This window comes from Blennius ocellaris (assembly GCF_963422515.1).
Source record: "Blennius ocellaris genome assembly, chromosome: 16".
NCBI classification, from domain to species: Eukaryota; Metazoa; Chordata; class Actinopteri; order Blenniiformes; family Blenniidae; genus Blennius; species Blennius ocellaris.
The window spans coordinates 19,722,160-19,743,978 of NC_137665.1; the positions used below are offsets into that span (position 1 = coordinate 19,722,160).

General features: G+C 47.7%; 2 protein-coding genes across 3 annotated transcripts; both read left to right on the forward strand.

The window, feature by feature from the left end:
* Positions 1 to 466: 466 nt before the first annotated feature.
* Positions 467 to 11,420, forward strand: cdipt (CDP-diacylglycerol--inositol 3-phosphatidyltransferase (phosphatidylinositol synthase)). The gene is made up of 13 exons (XM_080511056.1): positions 467 to 795; positions 1,305 to 1,439; positions 1,999 to 2,152; positions 2,224 to 2,305; positions 2,385 to 2,466; positions 2,572 to 2,710; positions 3,728 to 3,744; positions 4,249 to 4,554; positions 9,535 to 9,669; positions 9,805 to 9,958; positions 10,409 to 10,490; positions 10,577 to 10,658; positions 10,765 to 11,420. Exons 1-13 carry the CDS (start codon positions 753 to 755, stop codon positions 10,905 to 10,907), a joined length of 1,554 nt encoding a protein of 517 aa, XP_080367182.1. The 5' UTR covers positions 467 to 752; the 3' UTR covers positions 10,908 to 11,420.
* A 1,633-nt stretch (positions 11,421 to 13,053) lies between these two features.
* maza (MYC-associated zinc finger protein a (purine-binding transcription factor)) lies at positions 13,054 to 20,551 on the forward strand (the record flags this gene model as incomplete). 2 transcript variants are annotated; one of them, XM_080510882.1, is made up of 8 exons in its annotated part: positions 13,054 to 13,625; positions 15,381 to 15,531; positions 15,721 to 16,109; positions 16,321 to 16,577; positions 16,667 to 16,730; positions 18,654 to 18,825; positions 19,294 to 19,434; positions 20,011 to 20,551. In XM_080510882.1, exons 1-8 carry the CDS (start codon positions 13,593 to 13,595, stop codon positions 20,022 to 20,024), a joined length of 1,221 nt encoding a protein of 406 aa, XP_080367008.1. In that variant the 5' UTR covers positions 13,054 to 13,592. The 2 variants fall into 2 exon arrangements, with proteins under 2 accessions (XP_080367008.1, XP_080367007.1); XM_080510881.1 differs by lacking the exon at positions 20,011 to 20,551 and having other exon boundaries at positions 19,294 to 19,625.
* Positions 20,552 to 21,819: the final 1,268 nt, after the last annotated feature.

Genomic DNA, 21,819 nt, shown 5'->3' on the forward strand with positions numbered 1-21,819 from the left:
TTAAAGAAAGAAATATAGATTTATTTTTTTTATTTGCAAATGAATAATGCACTAATTGAAATTGATAGTTGATGTATTTATAATAAATTAATGAAACGTTTGGATATTGAATGGAAAATTAAAAACAAAAATGGAAAACGGCAGCTTTAAGTGACATTCAAATATTTACTCCAGGGGTAATGGATTAAACATTTAGTTTTGGCAGAATAATTGAGAGAGATTGAAATTAGTTTGATAAATTTCGAAATAAAAAAAATCTTGACTTTAGTTTTTGTACTTTATTTTGAAGCACACAAGGTTTTTTTTTTCTTTCTAACCACTTTTTTTTTTTTTTTTTCTTCAGTGGCCTAATTCTCTTCAATTTTCACACAACAATAAAATCGTTAATACTGAGATAGTTTGCATTATGCTTTCACGTGACTTTCCTTTCAGGTCACGTGAACAAAACACGGACAAAGTTGCTCCTTCCCCCCATTAACTCCCGTTGACCGGTGCTGCGCGAGAGCGAGATGCCCCATCCAATATGGCGGCGACGCCGGATCAGTCCCGAGCACGTACTGAGTCGTCTATCTATGTCTATGGGCGGAGGCCGACGTTCTCGGTGACGTAGGCACGTACGAGATGACTCTCCGGAAGCATCCCGTCCTGTTCCGCGGTTCCGTGGCCCCGACGGTCCTCTCCTTAGCCGCTCTACTGCTCCTCCGAGCCGCTGCTCTTACTCCGCCGCACTGACCGACCGACCCGCGGAGGACATGGAGCCGGAGAACGTTTTCCTCTTCGTGCCCAACCTGATCGGTGAGTCTCCGATGGCCGTCACGACGCTAGCTTAGCTTTAGCCGCAGTGACGTCAGTTCATCGTTTCAAAGATTCGAAGACGTTAAAAAAAATAAATCTCCGCTCTGTGACCTTTGACCTTTAGGGGAGTTTGACGGCAGTGTGTTGCCCGAGTGAGGTGGATGGAGGGTCGCCAAGTCCCTGATAAAATGACCCGGGGTGGGGGGGCAGGACGGCCTGCTCCATTGTTTTTAGCTCTTTTTTCTGTATGAAATAATAATAATAATTATTTATTTTTTTTTTTTTGTTACTATTTGACTTGAAACTTGAATTTAAGTAGATGCATATTGTGATATGAAACATTGAGGCCAAATGATTTAGCCATTTATTTTTATGACAAAATGAACAGTAATTCTTCATAGAATAAAAATGCTACTTTCTTTTAACAGAAGTCTGTCCTGCTCATCTTGTCCTCACCTTGTCCCGATCTTGTCCTGCTCATCTTGTCCTGACCTCGTCTCGTCCTGCAGGTTATGCTCGGGTGGTTTTGGCGTTCTTGTCCTTCTACCTGATGCCCTGCTGTCCCTGGCCCGCCGTGGTGTGCTACCTGCTCAGCGCCCTGCTCGATGCCTTCGATGGTCACGCTGCACGAGCGTTCAACCAGTGTACGTACGCCGTGTGGTCATTGCCGCCGTGTTTCCTCCATCGCCGTGTTTCCTCCATCGCCGTGTTTCCTCCACACCGTGAGGGAACACAGTCGGGAGGACATCACAGGGTGTCCTGATGTTGGGGTGATGTTCCCTCACCACTGTCTGACAGGCTGATGGGTTGTGGTGCACTCACCACTGTCTGACAGGCTGATGTTGGGATATGGTTCCCTCACCACGGTCTGACAGGCTAATGGGTTGTGATGCCCTCACCGCTGTCTGACAGGCTGATGTTGGGGATCTGGTTCCCTCACCACTGTCTGACAGGCGGATGGGTTGTGATGCCCTCACCACTGTCTGACAGGCTGGTGGGTTGTGGTTCCCTCACCACTGTCTGACAAGCTGATGTGTTGTGATGCCCTCACCACTGTTTGACAGGCTGATGTTGGGATATGGTTCCCTCACCACTGTCTGACAGGCTATTGTTGGCATGTGGTTCCCTCACCACTGTCTGACAGGCTGATGGGTTGTGATGCCCTCACCACTGTCTGACAGGCTGATGTTGTTTTTCTTTCAGCCACAAAGTTCGGCGCGATGTTGGACATGCTGACGGACCGCTGTGCCACCATGTGTCTGCTGGTCAACCTGTCACTGCTCTACCCCTCCTACACCTTCCTGTTCCAGCTCAGCATGTGCCTGGACATCGCCAGCCACTGGCTGCACCTGCACAGGTGAGTCACAGCTGGCGCTGCACAGCTGGACGTGGAGGCTGAACTATCGCCGTGACCTCTGTCCTCCTCAGCTCCACCATCAGGGGATCAACCAGCCACAAGAGCATCGACCTCTCTGGAAACCCCATCCTCAGGATCTACTACACCTCCAAGGTCAGAGGTCAAAAAGTCGCGGTGTCTGTACGGTCGCCGACGGCCGCGTCGCTCACCTGTATTTGTTTGGCTCTTCCAGCCGGTGCTCTTCGTCATGTGTGCCGGGAACGAGCTCTTCTTCTGCCTGCTTTATCTGCTGCATCACATCGAGGAACCTGCCGGTGAGACCCCCACCTTCATCATCCTCCTCATCCTCACCTCTGACCTCCGTCACTGGGCTTTTTCGTCTTTTCTCCACTGACCACCGTGTCCTGTCTGTGCTGCAGCCTGGCTCTACTGGCTGCAGGGCGTCTGCGCCATCATCTGCCTGCTCAAGTCCGCCATCAGCGCCGTGCACCTGGTCACCGCCTCACAGAACATGGCCGCCATGGATGTCGCCGAGCGGGAGAGCGCCGCCAAGAGGCAGTGAGGCAGTCTGGAGGGCCGACGAGGGCGAGTCCAGACCAGAGTTTGACCAAATGATGTCGGTGTGAGGAAGTTCCAGTCCTCGCGAAGAGATGAAAACCAGAGTTTTTCTTTCTTTGTTCTTTGTCGATCCTCGTCTGCGCCGTCTGATAAACTTGAGTCGAGATGTGAAACCTTCTTCTGTCCCTCTGACTGACACACACCTGCTCCTCAAATCAGTCGCTTGCTCACAACCAGTCAACAAACACAAATAAAACTGCTGATGTCAGAGATTGGAGGCTGCTACTTGGGGGGGGGGGGGGGGGGGCTTATGATCCACACACCTCGAGGTGTGTGTGCCCAATGATAAAGTGGGCGGGGCTTTGGCAAAGTGGGCGGGGTTGCCTGTTTATTTAGAAAACCCTAAACGAGAATGGATTCATTTCCTCAGTATTTTCTTTTGTTTGATTTATGAACACAAGTCTCTGAAACTTACGCCGACGCCGACCAACTCTTTATTCTGTCACGGTTATTAGACTTAGACGAGTGAACTCCGATACTGTTTTCCTTACTGTTTTCGAAGTAAGACGTATGACGTCTCATTTTGGGGATTAGAGGCGTGTTTTGGTTTGTAGTAAACATAGAAGCAGGTTGTTTGTGTACCTCGTGCAGAGCACCAAGTATTCATGTTTGTTTGATTGTCACCGATTGTTGTTTTTATTTTGTTTGTTATTTTAAGTGTTTGACGACACATTTTTTATGCAGCTCGTGCCCTAGAATGTATGACTTTGAAGCGATAGACAATATATATTAAAAATATATATATATATATTATGTTGGAAATAAAGTGAAGTAATTTACATATTTGGAGGTTCTTTCTTCGTTCAGAAATTTCTGTAAAAACAAAGCACTGTAAAATAAAAACTATGAAACTTAAGCTGGTCACTTTTATTCATGTCACATATTCGCAAGTGTTAACTTTTGTCTCACTCTTGTCATTTTTGCATGTTTACGTGTCACGGTTCGGTGTTTCGTCAGTTCCCACCGATCTCACCGTAGAGTGTGTGAACACATCTATATTCCTGTTGCCTCTTCCTGGGATCTAACTCTTCTTAACTTCCTGGGCTTTCATTGGGGTGTCCGTGATCCGTTAATTTTATATTTTTGGCACTTTGGCACCGGTTGTCTTGAGGCATATGAGGCGTTTGATTCAGTTGCGCATGCGCACTATTTCCACCCCCTCCAGGAACTGGGGGCTCAACTGAACTACATCACAAACCATCGGGGGAGCGTCATGTCGTCATAGTAAAATGCTGAAACAATAAGTACACACTAGTGTCTAGTGGCCCTGGTCTCCTTATTCTACATTATTTGTGGGTTTTTTCTGAGGTTGATTTGAACCACGAAATAAATTAAATCAATGATTAAACTGATTATATATACATATGATTTTATAGTTTGTTTGTTTTTTTCCTCTCCAGCCCTCGAGTATCAATAAATAACGTGATGTCCGTCGGGCAGAATTAATGATCGACGATATTAAACGCAACACGATACAGGCGACCGTCGTGTTTTAACATTATTTGTTGTGTACTTATCCATGTATTTATTAATATATTTATTTTGTAAAACAAATAATGTTAAAGGTTTTTTTTTTTTTTTTTTTTCCCCCCCTCCGCCGTCTCTCTCAGAAACGTCTCGCGCCGCTGCGGGCGCCCAGGTGAGGGGAGGAGGGGCGGAGCCTCGCCGCTGCCGCGGCTCCTCCGAGCCGCTGCTCTTCCTCCGCAGCAGCGACCGACCGACCGACCGACCCGCGGAGGACATGGCGCCGGAGAACGTTTTCCTCTTCGTGCCCAACCTGATCGGTGAGTCTCCGCGGCCGTCACCACGCTAGCTTAGCTTTAGCCGCAGTGACGTCAGTTCATCAGTCAATACAATTTAAAGCCGTATAGAAAAAGAAAGAAAATCCACTACGTGACCTCTGACCTTTTGGGGAGTTTGATGGCAGTGTGTTGTCCTGGTGAGGTGGATGGATGGTCGCCAAGTCCCTGATAAAATGACCCCGGGGCCCCAAAATGCAGGGCGTGGTGCACCGTCTTTATTCAGTTGTGTTTCTGTTGATCGGAGTTTGTTTTTTTTCATTCCACAGTGTAAAACTCTGAGCAAAACATTTCATCGTTTACAGACTGACAAGGAGCTCACGTCTCATGACTTCAGCACAACATTTGTTCCACGCGTCAGTAAAGAAAGGATCTTGTTCACAGACACGGTTGAAGCTCCAGCAGAATCAGAGACAAGTGTCTTTATCCCCAAAGGGCAGTGAGGCGGGCAAAGAGCCTTGAGAGGCAGCCAGAGAGAATACATTACAAAGTTCATTAAATAAAATAAGAAAGCTAGTATGTTAAAAACAAGCAGGTTAATGTAATATTGCGCTGGTCAGAGAGGTTAATTGCACATGAACAACATTGAATGAAGAAAGAGAGAGAATTACCTTCGACTAGACAAATTAAACAACTGTCTGGATGAACCTGGAGGACCAGTTTCCTCCTCCTGTGGTTCTCCACATTTATTTTACTTTATCTTCTTTAGTATAAAGACCTCACCTGGAGTGAGGCAGTATAAATACCTCACCTGGAGTGAGGCAGTATAAATACTTGGAGTGAGGCAGTATAAATACCTCACCTGGAGTGAGGCAGTATAAATACCTCACCTGGAGTGAGGCAGTATAAATACCTCACCTGGAGTGAGGCAGTATAGATATTTGGAGTGAGGCAGTATAAATACTTGGAGTGAGGCAGTATAAATACCTCACCTGGAGTGAGGCAGTATAGATATTTGGAGTGAGGCAGTATAAATACTTGGAGTGAGGCAGTATAAATACCTGGAGTGAGGCAGTATAAAGACCTGGAGTGAGGCAGTATAAAGACCTGGAGTGAGGCAGTATAAAGACCTGGAGTGAGGCAGTATAAAGACCTGGAGTGAGGCAGTATAAAGACTTGGAGTGAGGCAGTATAAAGACCTGGAGTGAGGCAGTATAAATACCTGGAGTGAGGCAGTATAAAGACCTGGAGTGAGGCAGTATAAAGACCTGGAGTGAGGCAGTATAAAGACCTGGAGTGAGGCAGTATAAATACCTGGAGTGAGGCAGTATAAAGACCTGGAGTGAGGCAGGAGAAGACCTGGAGTGAGGCAGTATAAAGACCTGGAGTGAGGCAGTATAAATACCTGGAGTGAGGCAGTATAAATACCTGGAGTGAGGCAGTATAAAGACCTGGAGTGAGGCAGGAGAAGACCTGGAGTGAGGCAGTATAAAGACCTGGAGTGAGGCAGTATAAATACCTGGAGTGAGGCAGTATAAAGACCTGGAGTGAGGCAGTATAAATACCTGGAGTGAGGCAGTATAAAGACCTGGAGTGAGGCAGGAGAAGACCTGGAGTGAGGCAGTATAAAGACCTGGAGTGAGGCAGGAGAAGACCTGGAGTGAGGCAGTATAAAGACCTGGAGTGAGGCAGTATAAAGACCTGGAGTGAGGCAGTATAAATACCTCACCCGCTTTAGAAACCACCAACATAATGAGGGATCCGATGAAAACCTGGTTTTCCAATGTGCGGCTGCAGCAGCAGATTGTGGGCGTCGACCTTGCCCGACCTTGCACGACCTTGCCCTGACTTGTCACCTCTTGTATGGATTTGTTTCAATCACATGAATCCTGGGAAACGTGTTTTACCTGCTGACATGTTTCCTCAGAGCCTCATCTGGCGTGTGGTGATCAGTGTTGCCACAGTCGCTTTAGAAAACTAATCTGATTACTGATTATGAGTTACTCCTTTAAATAGTAACTTAGTTACTTCACCGATTACTTGTTCTTAAAAGTAACTAAGTTAGTTTACAAGCTACTTTTTTAGTTACTTTCAACACCTGCCGCCAACACCCCCCATCGTCTGAACGTAAAAATTACAACTGGTTTTTAACCTTTGACCTCCTGCTGGTCCATATTTAACCTTTGACCTCCTGCTGGTACATATTTGACCTTTGACCTCCTGCTGAGACATATTTAACCTGTGATCTTCAGTCTTTGTTGTATTTATATCTGATATCTGATCAGATTTTTACTATTTTTACTATTACTGCTATTTATTTACCCATAAATGTAGTTGTTGTCTGTTGCTGCACTATTTATTTATTTATTTACACTGCCTGCTCTATGCAACTTCATTCCCCCCTTCCTGGACAAATAAAGTCTTTGATTGATTGATTGATTGATTGATTGATTTAAAAAGGGGGGGTTTATAACAATGTTAGGGTTTATTGATGACAATGGTTGGTTCCGATTCTTTTGTGTTCCCTGAACGCACCGTTAGAGCGGGGTGGCCTGTGATTGGCCGAGAGTGGAGAAGGGGGCGGGTCAGATGGCTGCAGTGTCTGCATGTGCTCCGTGTGTCTGTCCCGGGTTGGAGGAGAACGGAGGAGCGGTTGGTTCTGTTTAATAATAAAGCGTCTTTACAGACAAGAAACTCGTCTTATTGGACACTATAATAGTGACGCACAGTGACTTGGACAAGTAACTTTAATCTGATTACTGGTTTGGAAATAGTAACGCCTTAGATTGCTGGTAACTGAAAGAAGTGGTCATATTAGAGCAGTGGTTCTCAATTATTTTCTGTCACGCCCCCCCTAGAGGACAGAATTTTTTTCAGGGCCCCCCCCCCCCCCCCCGAATTGTACTACCATTGAGAACTTGATAATATTTATTTATTTATCTGTATAAACCACTGTATGAGTTGCTGGCACCAGCATTCTGCATACAATCGCCTGACTATCAAAATAAATCTGCTATGGTGTGAGGGTTTTTTGCACCTTGCGATGTGGTGGGCAACTTTGTAAGAGGCTAACAGGGCTTTTTTGTTTACTGATGCCGCGCTGACAAAATGAGCGGCTTGTTGGCGATACTCATGGAGTTTACCATGAAAAAAATCCAGTGGCTTACTGACATAACGGGTGTATGGTCTCCAGGTGCCGTCTTCATTTATTTGGTTTCATGCTCCGCTGCCAGAGTTTTTAGGCATAAAACACAAACGGGTGTTTCCTGGTTTCCGACCGTGTTCACGGTAAACCCAAGGGCGATGTAGGCATCGTCATATCTCCTGCTCTTACTAGCTTCATGTTTACTCTCACCTGTTTTCTTTTCCTCTGACGCCTCATCCATTTTTTCTTTTCACTCCTGTCAGAAACTTCTCCACCTCTTCTCCTCCTCCTCCGCCAGCTCTGTGCACCGGTGTTCATGTGTAGTACTTCTTCTTCTCTACTGGGTTGAACAGGCAGCCTGTTGATTAGTTTGAGCACTGCTGCCACCTAGTGGCTGGAGGCCCCTTTTTTTAATCCTTCAAGCATGAATAAAGACACTAATACTGAAAGTCGCACCCGCCTCGCGCCCGCCTCACGCCCCCCCTGACACCCCACCACGCCCCCCCAGGGGGGCGCGCCCCACCATTTGAGAAGCACTGTATTAGAGCAACGTGTCAATTCGTAATGTGTTACCGGCATCACTGGTGGTGACGTGTCTTTATCAGCTAACAGGATCTGACAGATCTGTCAGGCAGGCCACGCCCCCATCGCCCGGCCACACCTCCACCCTCCGGTGGGCTCCAGAGGACGGAGTCCCAGGTGTGAGACAGGATGTCCCGCTCCCTGACCTCGACGACCTCCTTTATAGATCGTTTGACTTCGTTCTCCTCCGATGTGACGACTCTTCCCTCATTCCAGTTCATCATGTGGTCGTTTCTTTTGTAGAGGTCCCTGATGATGATTTAGCAATGTCCTGATCTTGTCCTCACCTTGTCCTGATCTTGTCCTCACCTTGTCCTGATCTTGTCCTCATCGTATCCTCACCTTGTCCTTATCTTGTCCTGATCTTGTCCTGATCTTGTCCTCATCGTATCCTCACCTTGTCCTTATCTTGTCCTGATCTTGTCCTCATCGTATCCTCACCTTGTCCTGATCTTGTCCTCACCATGTTTTCATGTCTGAATAAGAAGGAGTTGTCTCGCCTGCAGTTAGTGCAGAACTCTGCAGCGAGAATCCTGACACGCACAAACAGGAGGACGCACATCACCCCTGTCCTTAATGCTCTCCATTGGCTGCCGGTGTCCTACAGGACAAATTTCAAAATTCTGATTTTAACCTTCATAGCTTTGCACGGTCAGGCTCCTTCTTATATCAGAGACCTGATCCAGCCTTACGCCCCAGCCAGGGCTCTGAGGTCTGTGGATCAGAACCTCCTGATGGTTCCACGTACTCTGTTCAAGACCAGAGGAGACAGGTCCTTCCAGGCCGTTGCTCCCAAGCTCTGGAACGATCTCCCGCTCTCTCTGCGTTCTCTTAAGTCTGTTGATTCCTTCAAGGGTCAACTTAAGACCTATTTATTTCTTCAGGCTTTCGCTTAATTTTTTTAGGGATGTTATGTATATCAATGTGTTGTCTTGGCCTTTTAAATCTGTATTTGCATTTTTATTCCTGTTTTATGTTTTTTACTGAAAATGTGAAGCGCTTTGTGACCTTGGTCTGAGAAAGGCGCTATATAAATAAAGTTTTACTTACCTTGTCCTGATCTTGTCCTCATCGTATCCTTACCTTGCCCTTATCTTGTCCTGATCTTGTCCTGATCTTGTCCTGACCTTGTCCTCATCTTATCCTCACCATGTCCTGATCTTGTCCTCACCTTGTCCTGATATTGTCCTGATCTTGTCCCGATCTTATCCTCACCTTGTCCTGATCTTGACCTGATATTGTCCTGATATTGTCCTGATATTGTCCTGATCTTGTCCTGACCTCGTCTCGTCCTGCAGGTTATGCTCGGATAGTCTTGGTGTTGTTGTCCCTCTACCTGTTGCCCTGCTGTCCCTGGCCCGCCGTCTTCTGCTACATGCTCAGCGTTCTGCTCGATGAATTCGACGGTCACGCTGCGCGAGCGTTCAACCAGTGTACGTACGCCGTGTGGTCGCTGCCGCCATGTCTCCACTGCACCGTGAGGGAACACAGTCTGGAGGTGTCCTGATGTCCGACCGTGCTTCCCTCAACACCGTCTGACAGGCTGATGTGTTTTCTTTCTCTCTCAGGCACAAAGTTCGGCGCGATGTTGGACATGCTGACGGACCGCTGTGCCAACATGTGTCTGCTGGTCAACCTGTCGCAGACCTACCCCCCCTACACCTTCCTGTTCCAGCTCAGCATGTGTCTGGACATCGCCGGCCACTGGATGCACCTGCACAGGTGAGTCACAGCTGGAGCTGCACAGCTGGACATGGAGGCTGAACTAGATAGATAGATAGATAATTACTTTATTCATCCCCGAAGGGAAATTGTCTTGTTGCAGCAATCTGGTACATACGAATATTATAAAATGCAATAGAATAGTAATAAAAGTAAGAAATAAAAATATAAAAATATCTGGGTATAAGACATAAAGTAAAACACAGAAAGCAAGATAAATAAATAGTAAGGTGCAGTGGCAGAGCCATTACAAGTAGGCATTATATAATAATAATAACAATAATACAGATTATAACAGTGTGAAATAGTGTATAATACTCGTGTATAGTACTACTAATAATGGTAGCAATAATATAACAATAACAACAATATATATATATATATATCAGTAATAATAATAATAATAATAATCATAGCAATAGTAATAGCCGTGACCTCTGTCCTCCTCAGCTCCACCATCAGAGGATCAACCAGCCACAAGAGCATCGACCTCTCTGGAAACCCCCTCCTCAGGATCTACTACACCTCCAAGGTCAGAGGTCAAAAGGTCGCGGTGTGCAGCAGATAGACGGGTCTGTACGGCCGCGTCGCTCACCTGTATTTGTTTGGCTCTTCCAGCCGGTGCTCTCCATCATGTGTTTTGGGAACGAGCTCTTCTTCTGCCTGCTTTATCTGCTGCATCACATCGAGGAACCTGCCGGTGAGACCCCCACCTTCATCATCCTCCTCCTCATCCTCACCTCTGACCTCCGTCACTGGGCTTTTTCGTCTTTTCTCCACTGACCACCGTGTCCTGTCTGCTGCAGCCTGGCTCTACTGGCTGCTGGGCGCCTCCGCCATCATCTGCCTGCTCAAGTCCGCCATCAGCGCCGTGCACCTGGTCACCGCCTGTCAGAACATGGCCGCCATGGACGCCGCCGAGCGGGAGAGCGCCGCCAAGAGGCAGTGAGGCAGTCTGGAGGGGCGACGAGGGCGAGTCCAGACCAGAGTTCGACCAAATGATGTCGGCGTGAGGAAGTTCCAGTCCTCGCGAAGAGATGAAAACCAGAGGTTTTGTTTTGCTGCGATCCTCAGCTGGTTTCCACCTCAAGAATTTGGGATTTTCCCGAAATAAGCGCTCCAAAGGTTGGAGGCTTTTCCGTCGCACCGTCCATCGGGGGACTCGGGACAACAGAACGGGTCTGATTCTGTAGGAGCCGTTTGCTGATTGAGCCAGAGATTTACTAATATCCTTCAACATGTTAACACATTGGCTGTACGGAGCCTCTGTCGTTAACACATTCAGCTTTGCACTGGTTGGTTTTTTTTTGGGGGGGGGGGGGTTTGTTTTGTTTTGCTGCACAACTTTCATGTTGGTCCAGAAAGAGCAGGTGCGAGGTAGGGAAGGTGTCTGGGAGCTCTGAGCCCCGCAGACATTTTAATCTTTCTGCAGAGGAAACGCACCAGTTTGTTTGTGCACCAAGTCTTCATGATTGCTTGTCACAGATTGTTCAAATGCATATTTTTATATACAGCTCGTGCCTTAGAATGTATGACTTTGAAGCTATAGACTATATATATATATATATATATATATATATATATATATATATATATATATATATATGTATATATAATGATATAATGTGGGAAATAAAGTGAAATAATTTCCATATTTGGAGGTTCTTTCTTTGTTCAATCTGAAATTTCTGTAAAAACAAAGCACTGCAAAATAAAAATAAAAACAATGAAACTTAAGCTGGTCACTTTCATTCATGTCACACATTGTCAAGTATTAACTTTCGTCTCACTCTCGTCATTTTGCATGTTTACGTGTTGCGGCTCGTTGCTTCATCAGTTCCCACCGAATTTCATCGATGAGTGTGTGTGTGAACACATTTCACACTTCCTGGGGTTTTATGGTGTCCGTGATCCCTTTCTTTTTTTTTGTCTTTTCAGAACTTTGAGATTGTTTAAATGGAAAGTAAATTAAATGTATTATTATTAAAGAAGTAACCATTCCATGGATGAACTAATTTATCCTCCTTTAAGACTAACAAAATGTGCTTGGTTTTTAGGACCAAGTCTTGATTTAATTTTCTAAAATAAATAGTTAAATATAAATGTATATGGAATTAAACATATATAAACAGCTGTTAACCTGTATAAATACTGGTAAGAGTGTAACTTTGCTAAACGTTGCCACTGGACCGTTGATGGACTGCAAAGTGGTTCAATCTGGCAGGTGGACTGACCATGAACTTCAAAGTTATAAGAAGTGTTTATGGATATTCACAGCAGTGTTTCGGAGCAGCAGCCATGGAAGGGAAGAGGAACATGCAACAGAGGAATTCACTGCCTGACATGCACGCGCACGCACACACACACACACACACACACTGTAATGAGAAATAGTTTGTCAAATGAACAACAAACTTGACTGAACAGGATTAGATGCAAAAAAAAAATAGCAAGACCTCAGGAACACAATGACCAAACATTGACCCTCCATTTATTTATTTCTTTTTTATTACTGATGTATAAACTTTAAAACGCCGTGTTCACGAGTTTCATGTCAGCCGAATGACACAGATAACCTCCCTGAACGGACTCGAGTCGGTATTTTCTCTCCATCTTGCCGGAGCAGCAGCCGAAGCGGCGATGAGCCGTTTCGTGGCCGGAGTCTGGTGCGCGTCCAGCAGCACAGGCCGGATCCAGCTGTTGCACTTGCGCGCATCGTTACCTTTAAGATGCTCGCGGGATAAAGGCTCGCTTTAACGAACCCGGCTCCATTTTAACGTAGAGTCCTCCGCCGAGCTGGTAGCCGCGGGATAGACCCTCCGTTACCGGCGCAGCGGGGGAAGGTGGGGGAAGACGGCGGCGCGGAGTCCGTATATGTCGGATGTGATTATCTGTCGGCCCACGGAGCGGCGGGGGCGCGGGGGACGGCGCTGCGCGGCGCGAGAGCAGACGAGACGGGGTCCGCGCGGAGGGTGCGCACGCCAAATACTTTCCCTTTAAAGCGGCGGAGAGGCACCGAGGGGGTGAAGGAGGATAAAAAAAAAAGAGAGAGAGAGAAGAAAGCCGGAGAGGGAGGGAGGGCGAGAGAGGGAGCGGGGATGAAAAAAACAGAAAGATGTCATCCCGCCGACTGAAGCGCCGAGGCGGAGCCATGGACCGCGGCCGACTGGGAGCGCTCTAGTTGGGCGACGAGCTGTACGCGACACCGAGGCTTTGGAAGTCACCGCGGCGGCCTTTTCGGAGCTACCGCGAATCAGCGCGTCCGTGCGGCCGCGACCATGGAAGCTGCTCGCCTTCTGCATCCACAATAATACTCTGTTCTGCATGCATTTCACCTGACTTGTTTTCCATTGCAGACATAAGCAGACCGCATTAAAATGTACAATTAAAAGAAGCGTTTGCAGAAGCATCCCGTGCGCGCCCGCGAGCTGCCCTGTTAGCTGCCATGTTGGCTGTGAGCTGAGTCTTTTCATGTTTCATTAACCCGAACTGCTGCTGCTGCTGCTGCTCACAGGCCACACTTTTTGTTTTCACTCGGAGCTTTTCTCGCCCTCCTCCTCCTCCTCCTCCTCCTCCTGTCCTCCTCCTCCTCCTCCTCTCCTCCTCCTCCTCCCAGCTGTGGCTCTCCTGCATCATGGACACCTCCTGGAGTAACTTCCTCTTTCAGGTGAGTCCTGACTGAAACTGGGTGGTTTTGTTTTGTTTTGGGTTATTTTTTGTTTTTTTCAGGGGGGGTTTGTTTGGGGGTCTCTTTACCTGTCAGGAGTCATTGAAGGGGGGGGGGGGATAATTATTGTTGGGGATATCTTAACCTGTCAGGGGTGGGGGGGGGGGGGGGGGGGGGGTAATTGTTGAGAGTATCTTTACCTGTCAAGGGTCATTTGGGGGGGTGTCTCTTTACCTGTCAGGGGTCATGGGGGGTCGTTTTACCTGTCAGGGGTCATGGGGGGGGGGTGTCTCTTTACCCGTCAGGGGTCATGGAGGGTCGTTTTACCCGTCAGGGGTCATGGGGGGGTGTCTCTTTACCCGTCAGGGGTTATGGGGGGTCTCTTTACCCATCAGGGGTCATTGGGGGGGTGTCTCTTTACCCGTCAGGGGTCATGGGGGGGTGTCTCTTTACCCGTCAGGGGTCATTGGGGGGGTGTCTCTTTACCCATCAGGGGTCATTGGGGGGATGTCTCTTTACCCGTCAGGGGTCATGGGGGGGTGTCTCTTTACCCATCAGGGGTCATTGGGGGGGATGTCTCTTTACCCGTCAGGGGTCATTGGGGGGGGTGTCTTTACCCGTCAGGGGTCATTGGGGTGGTGTCTTTACCCGTCAGGGGTTATGGGGGGGTCTCTTTACCAGTCAGGGGTCATTGGGGGGGGTCTCTTTAGCTGTCAGGGGTCATGGGGGGGGGGGTCCTTTTAGCTGTTCACGTTTACAGCGTTTCATCCTCTGCACACATCTGTGTGGTTTCATTAAAGAAACAGCAACGGTGCCCCCCTGTGGCCCGGTAGACTTACTACATCGTTTTCAGTGTGTCAGCCGCTGCCGTGGAAACGCATCACTTTTTTGTTTTTGTTTTTTAACAGATTACGTGTCATCAAGTGAAATGGGGCCTTAAACTGAAACTCAAGCAGAAGAGACCGAACAAGCAGTCGAGCTCCAGCTCGCCAAAATAAAAGCCAGAGCTTGGGCGAATATGGTCGGCACTACCGAACCACCTGACGCCATTTTGTTCTGATGGAGAATGAGTCGTTCTTTAATTTCTCTCCGTTTCACTCTCCGGACTGTAAACGTTTGCTACTCTGAGATGATTTTGGCCCTGGACAGCGGCTACTAACCTCCAGAGCTAAATCCATCACATCTTCATCACACCTCCATCACATTTTCATCACACCTCCATCACACCATCACATCTTCATCACACCTCCATCACATCTTCACACCTTCATATCTTCATTGCACCTTCATTACACCTCCATCACATCTTCATCACACCATCACATCTTCATATGTTCATTACACCTCCATCACATCTTCATCACATCTTCATCACACCACCACATCTTCATCACACCATCACATCTTCATCACACCATCACATTTTCATCACATCTTCATCACACCACCACATCTTCATCACACCATCACATCTTCATCACACCTCCATCACAGCATCATATCTTAAGTTGCTTCATGTAGGGAGGAGTACTGCCACAGGGAGACTACACTCCAGTACTTCTGTAGGGAGGAGTATTGCTTCAGTAGTACTGCTGTGTGAAGCTCTTTTGCTCCCTCTAGTGGACGGATGGAGAATGTCCAAGAGCACTTGTCCCTCAGGAGCAGCCATTCAAAGGTCAAAGGTCGAGATGTTCACTGAGCTGATGTTCTGCTCTTTTTTTTTGTTTTTTTTCTTTCTCATCCGTCTTGCTGCAGACTCCGCCCACTCAGAACCAGCCGGAGGCGCCGCTTCAGGCCGAGCTGCTGCCAGAGCTCACCGGCGCCACCCAGAGTCCCCCGGCGGAGCACATCGTGACGCCGCCGTCCACCGTGGACACTGCCGCCCTGAGCGAAGAGCCGCTGCCCGGTGAGGAGACGGGGAAAAACGTCTTTTTTAAATACGTGTTGGTCTTAAAATCCATCTTTTAAAACCGTCCTGTTTTCCCGCCATGTTGGAAGTGGAAGTGCTGTCAGTATGTGGCGGTGTGGGTTTCCTCGGACAGACGTCTGACACGCCCGTTTTCCTCTCTGTGTTCGTTTCCCGGGGTCCCGCCAGTCAAGCCGCTCGCCAAGCCGAGTCGCCCCGCCCACATCTGCGCCACCTGCAACAAGGAGTTCAAGAACAGCTACAACCTGCGGCGCCACCAGTCGGTGCACACGGGCATCAAGATGAAAGACCGGGCGGCGCGGGAGAAGGAGGACGGGACGAAGGTGGCCCGGGTGGAAAAGCAGAGCGTGCCACTGTCCCTCCTCCACCTCGCCTTGCCCCCGCAGGCACCGCCCGCCTCCGCCGCCGTGCCGGACGCCGTGCCTCCGCACGCCGGCCAGGAGAGCCAGCCCATCCCCATCCCCGTTTCCGTCTCCATCGCCCCGGCAACCGTCACCCTGACAGCGCCTCCGCAGCCCGTCCAGGCCGCCGTGGTGGTGGTGGGATCCATGGAGCAGGTGGGTGCACGCCGGTGCGAACGTCGACGCCTCCGTTTTCAGTCGTTGCGAGTTTTCTTCGCCCCGAGTTCAGACTTGGAGGCTCTTCAACGCACGCTGCATTCACGTTCCAGCATCAGTGTGTGAAACTTCAGGAACGGGGTCCATGCGTTTTATGTCTTCCACTCGCAACAATCGTAAATCTCAAGACTCCCCCCCCCCCTCCCCTCAGGCCCCGCCCCCTCCACCTGCCCCGACCGCCAACCAGGTGAGGAAGAACCACGCGTGCGAGGCGTGCGGGAAGGCCTTCAGAGACGTGTACCACCTGAACCGTCACCGGCTGTCTCACTCGGACGAGAAGCCGTACTCGTGTCCCATCTGCCAGCAGCGCTTCAAGAGGAAGGACCGCATGAGCTACCACGTGCGCTCGCACCAGGGCGGCGTGGAGAAGCCCTACGTGTGTCCGCACTGCGCCAAGGCCTTCTCCCGGTGAGGCACGCGCCCACTCGCTGCCATCAGCCCGATTTAGACTCCCGCTCAGGTCTCATGGTGTCTTTTGTTTGTTTGTTTGTTTACAGGCCGGACCACCTCAACAGCCACGTCAGACAGGTGCACTCCACAGAGAGACCCTTCAAATGCACGGTAACGCCCCCTCATGGCCCCACGTCACACTACATCACCAACCCCTCTGACTGCACAGGATCTGGAAACAGGAAGAAACTCCTGACCAGCTTCATTCAACACCTTTACCTTAATTCATCTTCACAATAGTGGTAATGACCTTCACATTAGTTGGTAGCTACATGTTTATTGTTAGCTGGTAGCTACGTGTTCATTGTTAGCTGGTAGCTACATGATTATTGTTAGCTGGTAGCTACGTGTTCATTGCTAGCTGGTAGCTACATGATTATTGTTAGCTGGTAGCTACGTGTTTATTGTTAGCTGGTAGCTACGTGTTTATTGTTAGCGGCTGGCTACATGATTATTGTTAGCTGGTAGCTACATGATTATTGTTAGCTGGTAGCTACATGATTATTGTTAGCTGGTAGCTACATGATTATTGTTAGCTGGTAGCTACGTGTTTATTGTTAGCTGGTAGCTACGTGTTTATTGTTAGCTGGTAGCTACATGATTATTGTTAGCTAGTAGCTACTTGTTCATTGTTAGCTGGTAGCTACATGTTTATTGTTAGCTGGTAGCTACGTGTTCATTGTTAGCTGGTAGCTACATGATTATTGTTAGCTGGTAGCTACGTGTTTATTGTTAGCTGGTAGCTACGTGTTTATTGTTAGCGGCTGGCTACATGATTATTGTTAGCTGGTAGCTACATGATTATTGTTAGCTGGTAGCTACGTGTTTATTGTTAGCTGGTAGCTACGTGTTTATTGTTAGCTGGTAGCTACATGATTATTGTTAGCTAGTAGCTACTTGTTCATTGTTAGCTGGTAGCTACATGTTTATTGTTAGCTGGTAGCTACATGATTATTGTTAGCTGGTAGCTACGTGTTTATTGTTAGCTGGTAGCTACATGATTATTGCTAGCTAGTAGCTACTTGTTCATTGTTAGCTGGTAGCTACATGTTTAGTGTTAGCTGGTAGCTACGTGTTCATTGTTAGCTGGTAGCTACATGATTATTGTTAGCTGGTAGCTACTTGTTCATTGTTAGCTGGTAGCTACGTGTTCATTGTTCGCTGGTAGCTACATGTTTAGTGTTAGCTGGTAGCTACGTGTTCATTGTTAGCTAGTAGCTACTTGTTCATTGTTAGCTGGTAGCTACATGTTTATTGTTAGCTGGTAGCTACATGTTTATTGTTAACTAGTAGCTACATGTTTAACATTAGCTGGTAGCTACCTGTTTATTGTTAGCTGGTAGCTACATGTTTATTGTTAGCTGGTAGCTACGTGTTTATTGTTAGCTGGTAGCTACATGATTATTGTTAGCTGGTAGCTACGTGTTTATTGTTAGCTGGTAGCTACATGATTATTGTTAGCTAGTAGCTACTTGTTCATTGTTAGCTGGTAGCTACATGTTTATTGTTAGCTGGTAGCTACATGTTTAGCATTAGCTAGTAGCTACTTGTTTATCGTTGGCTGGTAGCTACATGTTTCAAAATATGTGCCAGATCTGCCACCACAGATCTACTGATCTGTCAGGATAGTTCTACCATCATAGATCTACCATCACAGTTCTACCACCACAGATCTATCATCACAATGTTTCCAGAGGGAAAGGAATGTTTATAGGAGTACGTGGAGCTGCTTTCAATTTGTGCATTATTCACAAAACAGTTGGATGTCGTTTTGATATATTTATTAAAGTTTTCATATTGAGAAATAAATGTTAAAATGATCAATTTGAGATTAGACATTTGAGACAAATTAACATTTATTACCACACACACACAAAAGTACTGAAAAACTGGGTATCAGTACCGTCCTGGTTATGCACTGTAGTTATTAATGGAAACGTACGTGTGTGTGTGTGTGTGTGTGTGTGTGTGTGTGTGTGTGTGTGTGTGTGTGTGTGTGTGTGTGTGTGTGTGTGTGTGTGTGTGCGTGTTTAGACGTGCACGTCGGCCTTTGCCACCAGGGACCGCCTCCGAGCTCACCTGATTCGCCACGAGGAGAAAGTGCCGTGTCACATCTGTGGGAAGCTGCTGTCAGCTGCTTACATCACCGACCACATGAGAGTCCACAACCAATCGCAGCACCACGCCTGTCACCTCTGCAACCGCAGTAAGACGCCGGGCGTTTGACCTCTGGCTCTTTGAAGGGAGCCGGTCAAGAGGCCGGCTCGTTCGCCATCGTCACATTTTATAAGACGCATACACACACATACAGGGTCAGTACGTTATTTGTGACACCACCTGCTGGCTGTGCGAGGAAGGTGCAGGCTCCCTCTGCTGGCTGTGAGAGGGAAGTGCAGGCTCCCTCTGCTGGCTGTGAGAGGACGGTGCAGGCTCCCTCTGCTGGCTGTGAGAGGGACGTGCAGGCTCCCTCTGCTGGCTGTGAGAGGGACGTGCAGGCTCCCTCTGCTGGCTGTGAGAGGGACGTGCAGGCTCCCTCTGCTGGCTGTGAGAGGGAGGTGCAGGCTCCCTCTGCTGGCTGTGAGAGGGAAGTGCAGGCTCCCTCTGCTGGCTGTGAGAGGACGGTGCAGGCTCCCTCTGGTCCGCCGCTCATGTTTCTTGCCGTCTCTGTGTCCAGGCTTCACCACGCTCACCTACCTGCGGGTTCATGCCCAGAAGCATCACGGCCAGGAGTGGAAGGAGAGCGGCGGCGCCCGCGGCGGCTTCGGCGGGACCGGCGCCGGCGGCGTGCTGCTCTGCCAGCTCTGCGGCGTGCAGTGTAAGACGGCGACGCAGCTGCAGGGTCACATGGGCACCCACGCCAGCCAGGGGGACGTGGGCGGGGCCGACCCCACGAGCGCGGCGCCCGTGGGCACCACCAGCGTGGCCGTCACCGTGTCCAGCAGCAGCAGCACCGTGGGACTGCTGGTCACGGACTGCGCCGGTATCGCGCCCCAGCCCCACAGCTAGCACGCTACGAGGGCTGGGGAGGGGTTGGGGTGGGGGGGTGGAGGGGGGGGCTCAGGGTGGGACGGGAGGGTCGGGGTTGAGAGTCGTGGAAAAAGCAGCACAAAAAGCGGAGGAGAAGCAGCAGGGAGCAGGTGAGTTGATTTCCAACCAGGGCCGGTAGTTTAAAGAGGCATTCAAGTGAAATATTACAAATAAATAACTACATTTATCAGCTGATCTGTGACAAACACAAAGATCCGTTAGTATTTATGTTTCTCGGTCTCCTCATGTCCCAAATGTCTGACTTATACCTTTAACCGTGTGTGTTTGTTCTAAAGTGTTCCAGCAGATTGAAGGTTTTTACAGATTGGGCCAATAAAGTTTGTTGTGTTTGGATGTTTTTCAGATGAATTTCTTTAACAAACTGGAGCTCAGCAGAATCCAACATGGACGCCAGCCAACATTTCCCCGCCGTGATGTCCATTTTTGGGGGACCCCACCCCCCCCCCTTCCTTTTGTCGCTCTTGAGACACCGTGTCCCTGCACACGTCCGGAGGGGGGGTGGAAATGTGACTGTATTTTTATTCTTAGCTGTAATCTGATTACTCTCACAGCCACTAATGATTTTGTAAAGCCGCCGTTTCTACCACATTTCTATTCCATGACATCAAGTGTGTGTTTGTCACATCCTTCACAGGACGGACAGAGCAAGTGTTTCTGATGGGCCGCGTGTGTGTGTGTGCGTGCGTGTGTGTGTGCGTGTGCGTGTGTGTGTGTGTTTTATACAGCTGATGAAGGCAGACTCCTCGTTGTTTGTTGTAACTCGCAATCATGAACATTGAATGTGCAGAACTTTATTGTTTCTTCTTACTCTGGATGCTGATTTGTAATTTGTAGCTTCCTTGGTGACTTCCTGTGCAGATTGATTGTACCCGGTGCATAGTGCATAGCGCCTCCTGACTGTATTAAAAGCCAGTAAAAATGCATGTGTAGATTCCAGATTGAAGTCCTCTCTTGGGGTGTCTTGAGTGATGGGGGGGGGGGGGGGGTGGCAACTAAATAAAACACAGGTTAACGTTTTTATGGAGAGTTGGTGGGAAAAAATACATTGAAATTCGATGAGAGGATATTTAAAGTGTAAATATCCTCGTCACATATTTAAATGACATCAAAGTGATGAAAGTCTTGGAACTGAATTAAAGGTCCACAGCAGGGGGGACTCCTTAATGTGACCGTATCCACTTCAGCAGTGCTAGTAATATTGGTGGTATTGTTTACAGCAGTAACGCTACTTAACGCACGAGTTAACGTCAGCAGTGTTTACAGTAGTAGTAGTTAACTTTAGTGTTGTTTATAACAGTACTACTAGTTAACTTTAGTATTGTTTCGCAATGTTTACAGTAGTAGTACTAGTTAACTTTAGCTTTGTTTACAGTGGTGGTACTAGTTAATTAGTATTGTTTACAACAGTAGTACTAGTTAACTTGCATTGTTTACAGTAGTAATAGTTAACTTTAGTATTGTTTACAACTGTAGTACTAGTTAACTTTAGTATGTTTACAACAGGGGTACTAGTTAATTTTAGTGTTTACAGCATTCGTACTAGTTAATTAGTATTGTTTATAGTAGTAGTACTAGTTAACTTTTGCATTGTTTACAACAGTAGCACTAGTTAATTTTACAACAGCAGTACTAGTTAACTAGTATATATTTCCATTGTTTACTGTAGTAGTGCTAGTATTGTTTATCATTATCTACAGCAGTAGTACTTGTTAACTTTGGCAGTTTACAACAGCAGTCCTAGTTCACTTCAGTATTGTTTACAACATTAGTACTTGTTAATTTTAGCAATGTTTACAGCAGCAGCACTAGTTAACTTTAGTATTGTTTACAGCAGTAGTACTAGCTAATTTGAGCATTATTTACAGTAGCAGTACTAGTTAACTTTAGCATTGTTTAGCATTCTTTACAGCAGTAGTACTAGTTAATTTTCGCATTGTGTACAGCAGTAGCACTAGTTAATTTTACTATTGTTTACAGCAGTAGCACAAGTTGACTTTAGCCGTGTTTAGCATTGTGTACAGCAGTAGCACTAGTTAATTTTAGTATTGTTTACAGCAGTAGCACAAGTTGACTTTAGCCGTGTTTAGCATTGTGTACAGCAGTAGCACTAGTTAATTTTAGTATTGTTTACAGCAGTAGCACAAGTTGACTT

Bases quoted from the DNA above. Each gene is read 5' to 3' on its own strand.
- cdipt (XM_080511056.1), top strand. From the start codon at position 753: ATGGAGCCGGAGAACGTTTTCCTCTTCGTGCCCAACCTGATCG. The intron at 1,440-1,998 runs GTACGTACGCCG...TTTTTCTTTCAG, and splicing joins TGCACGAGCGTTCAACCAGT to CCACAAAGTTCGGCGCGATG. The intron at 10,491-10,576 runs GTCAGAGGTCAA...TGGCTCTTCCAG, and splicing joins GGATCTACTACACCTCCAAG to CCGGTGCTCTCCATCATGTG.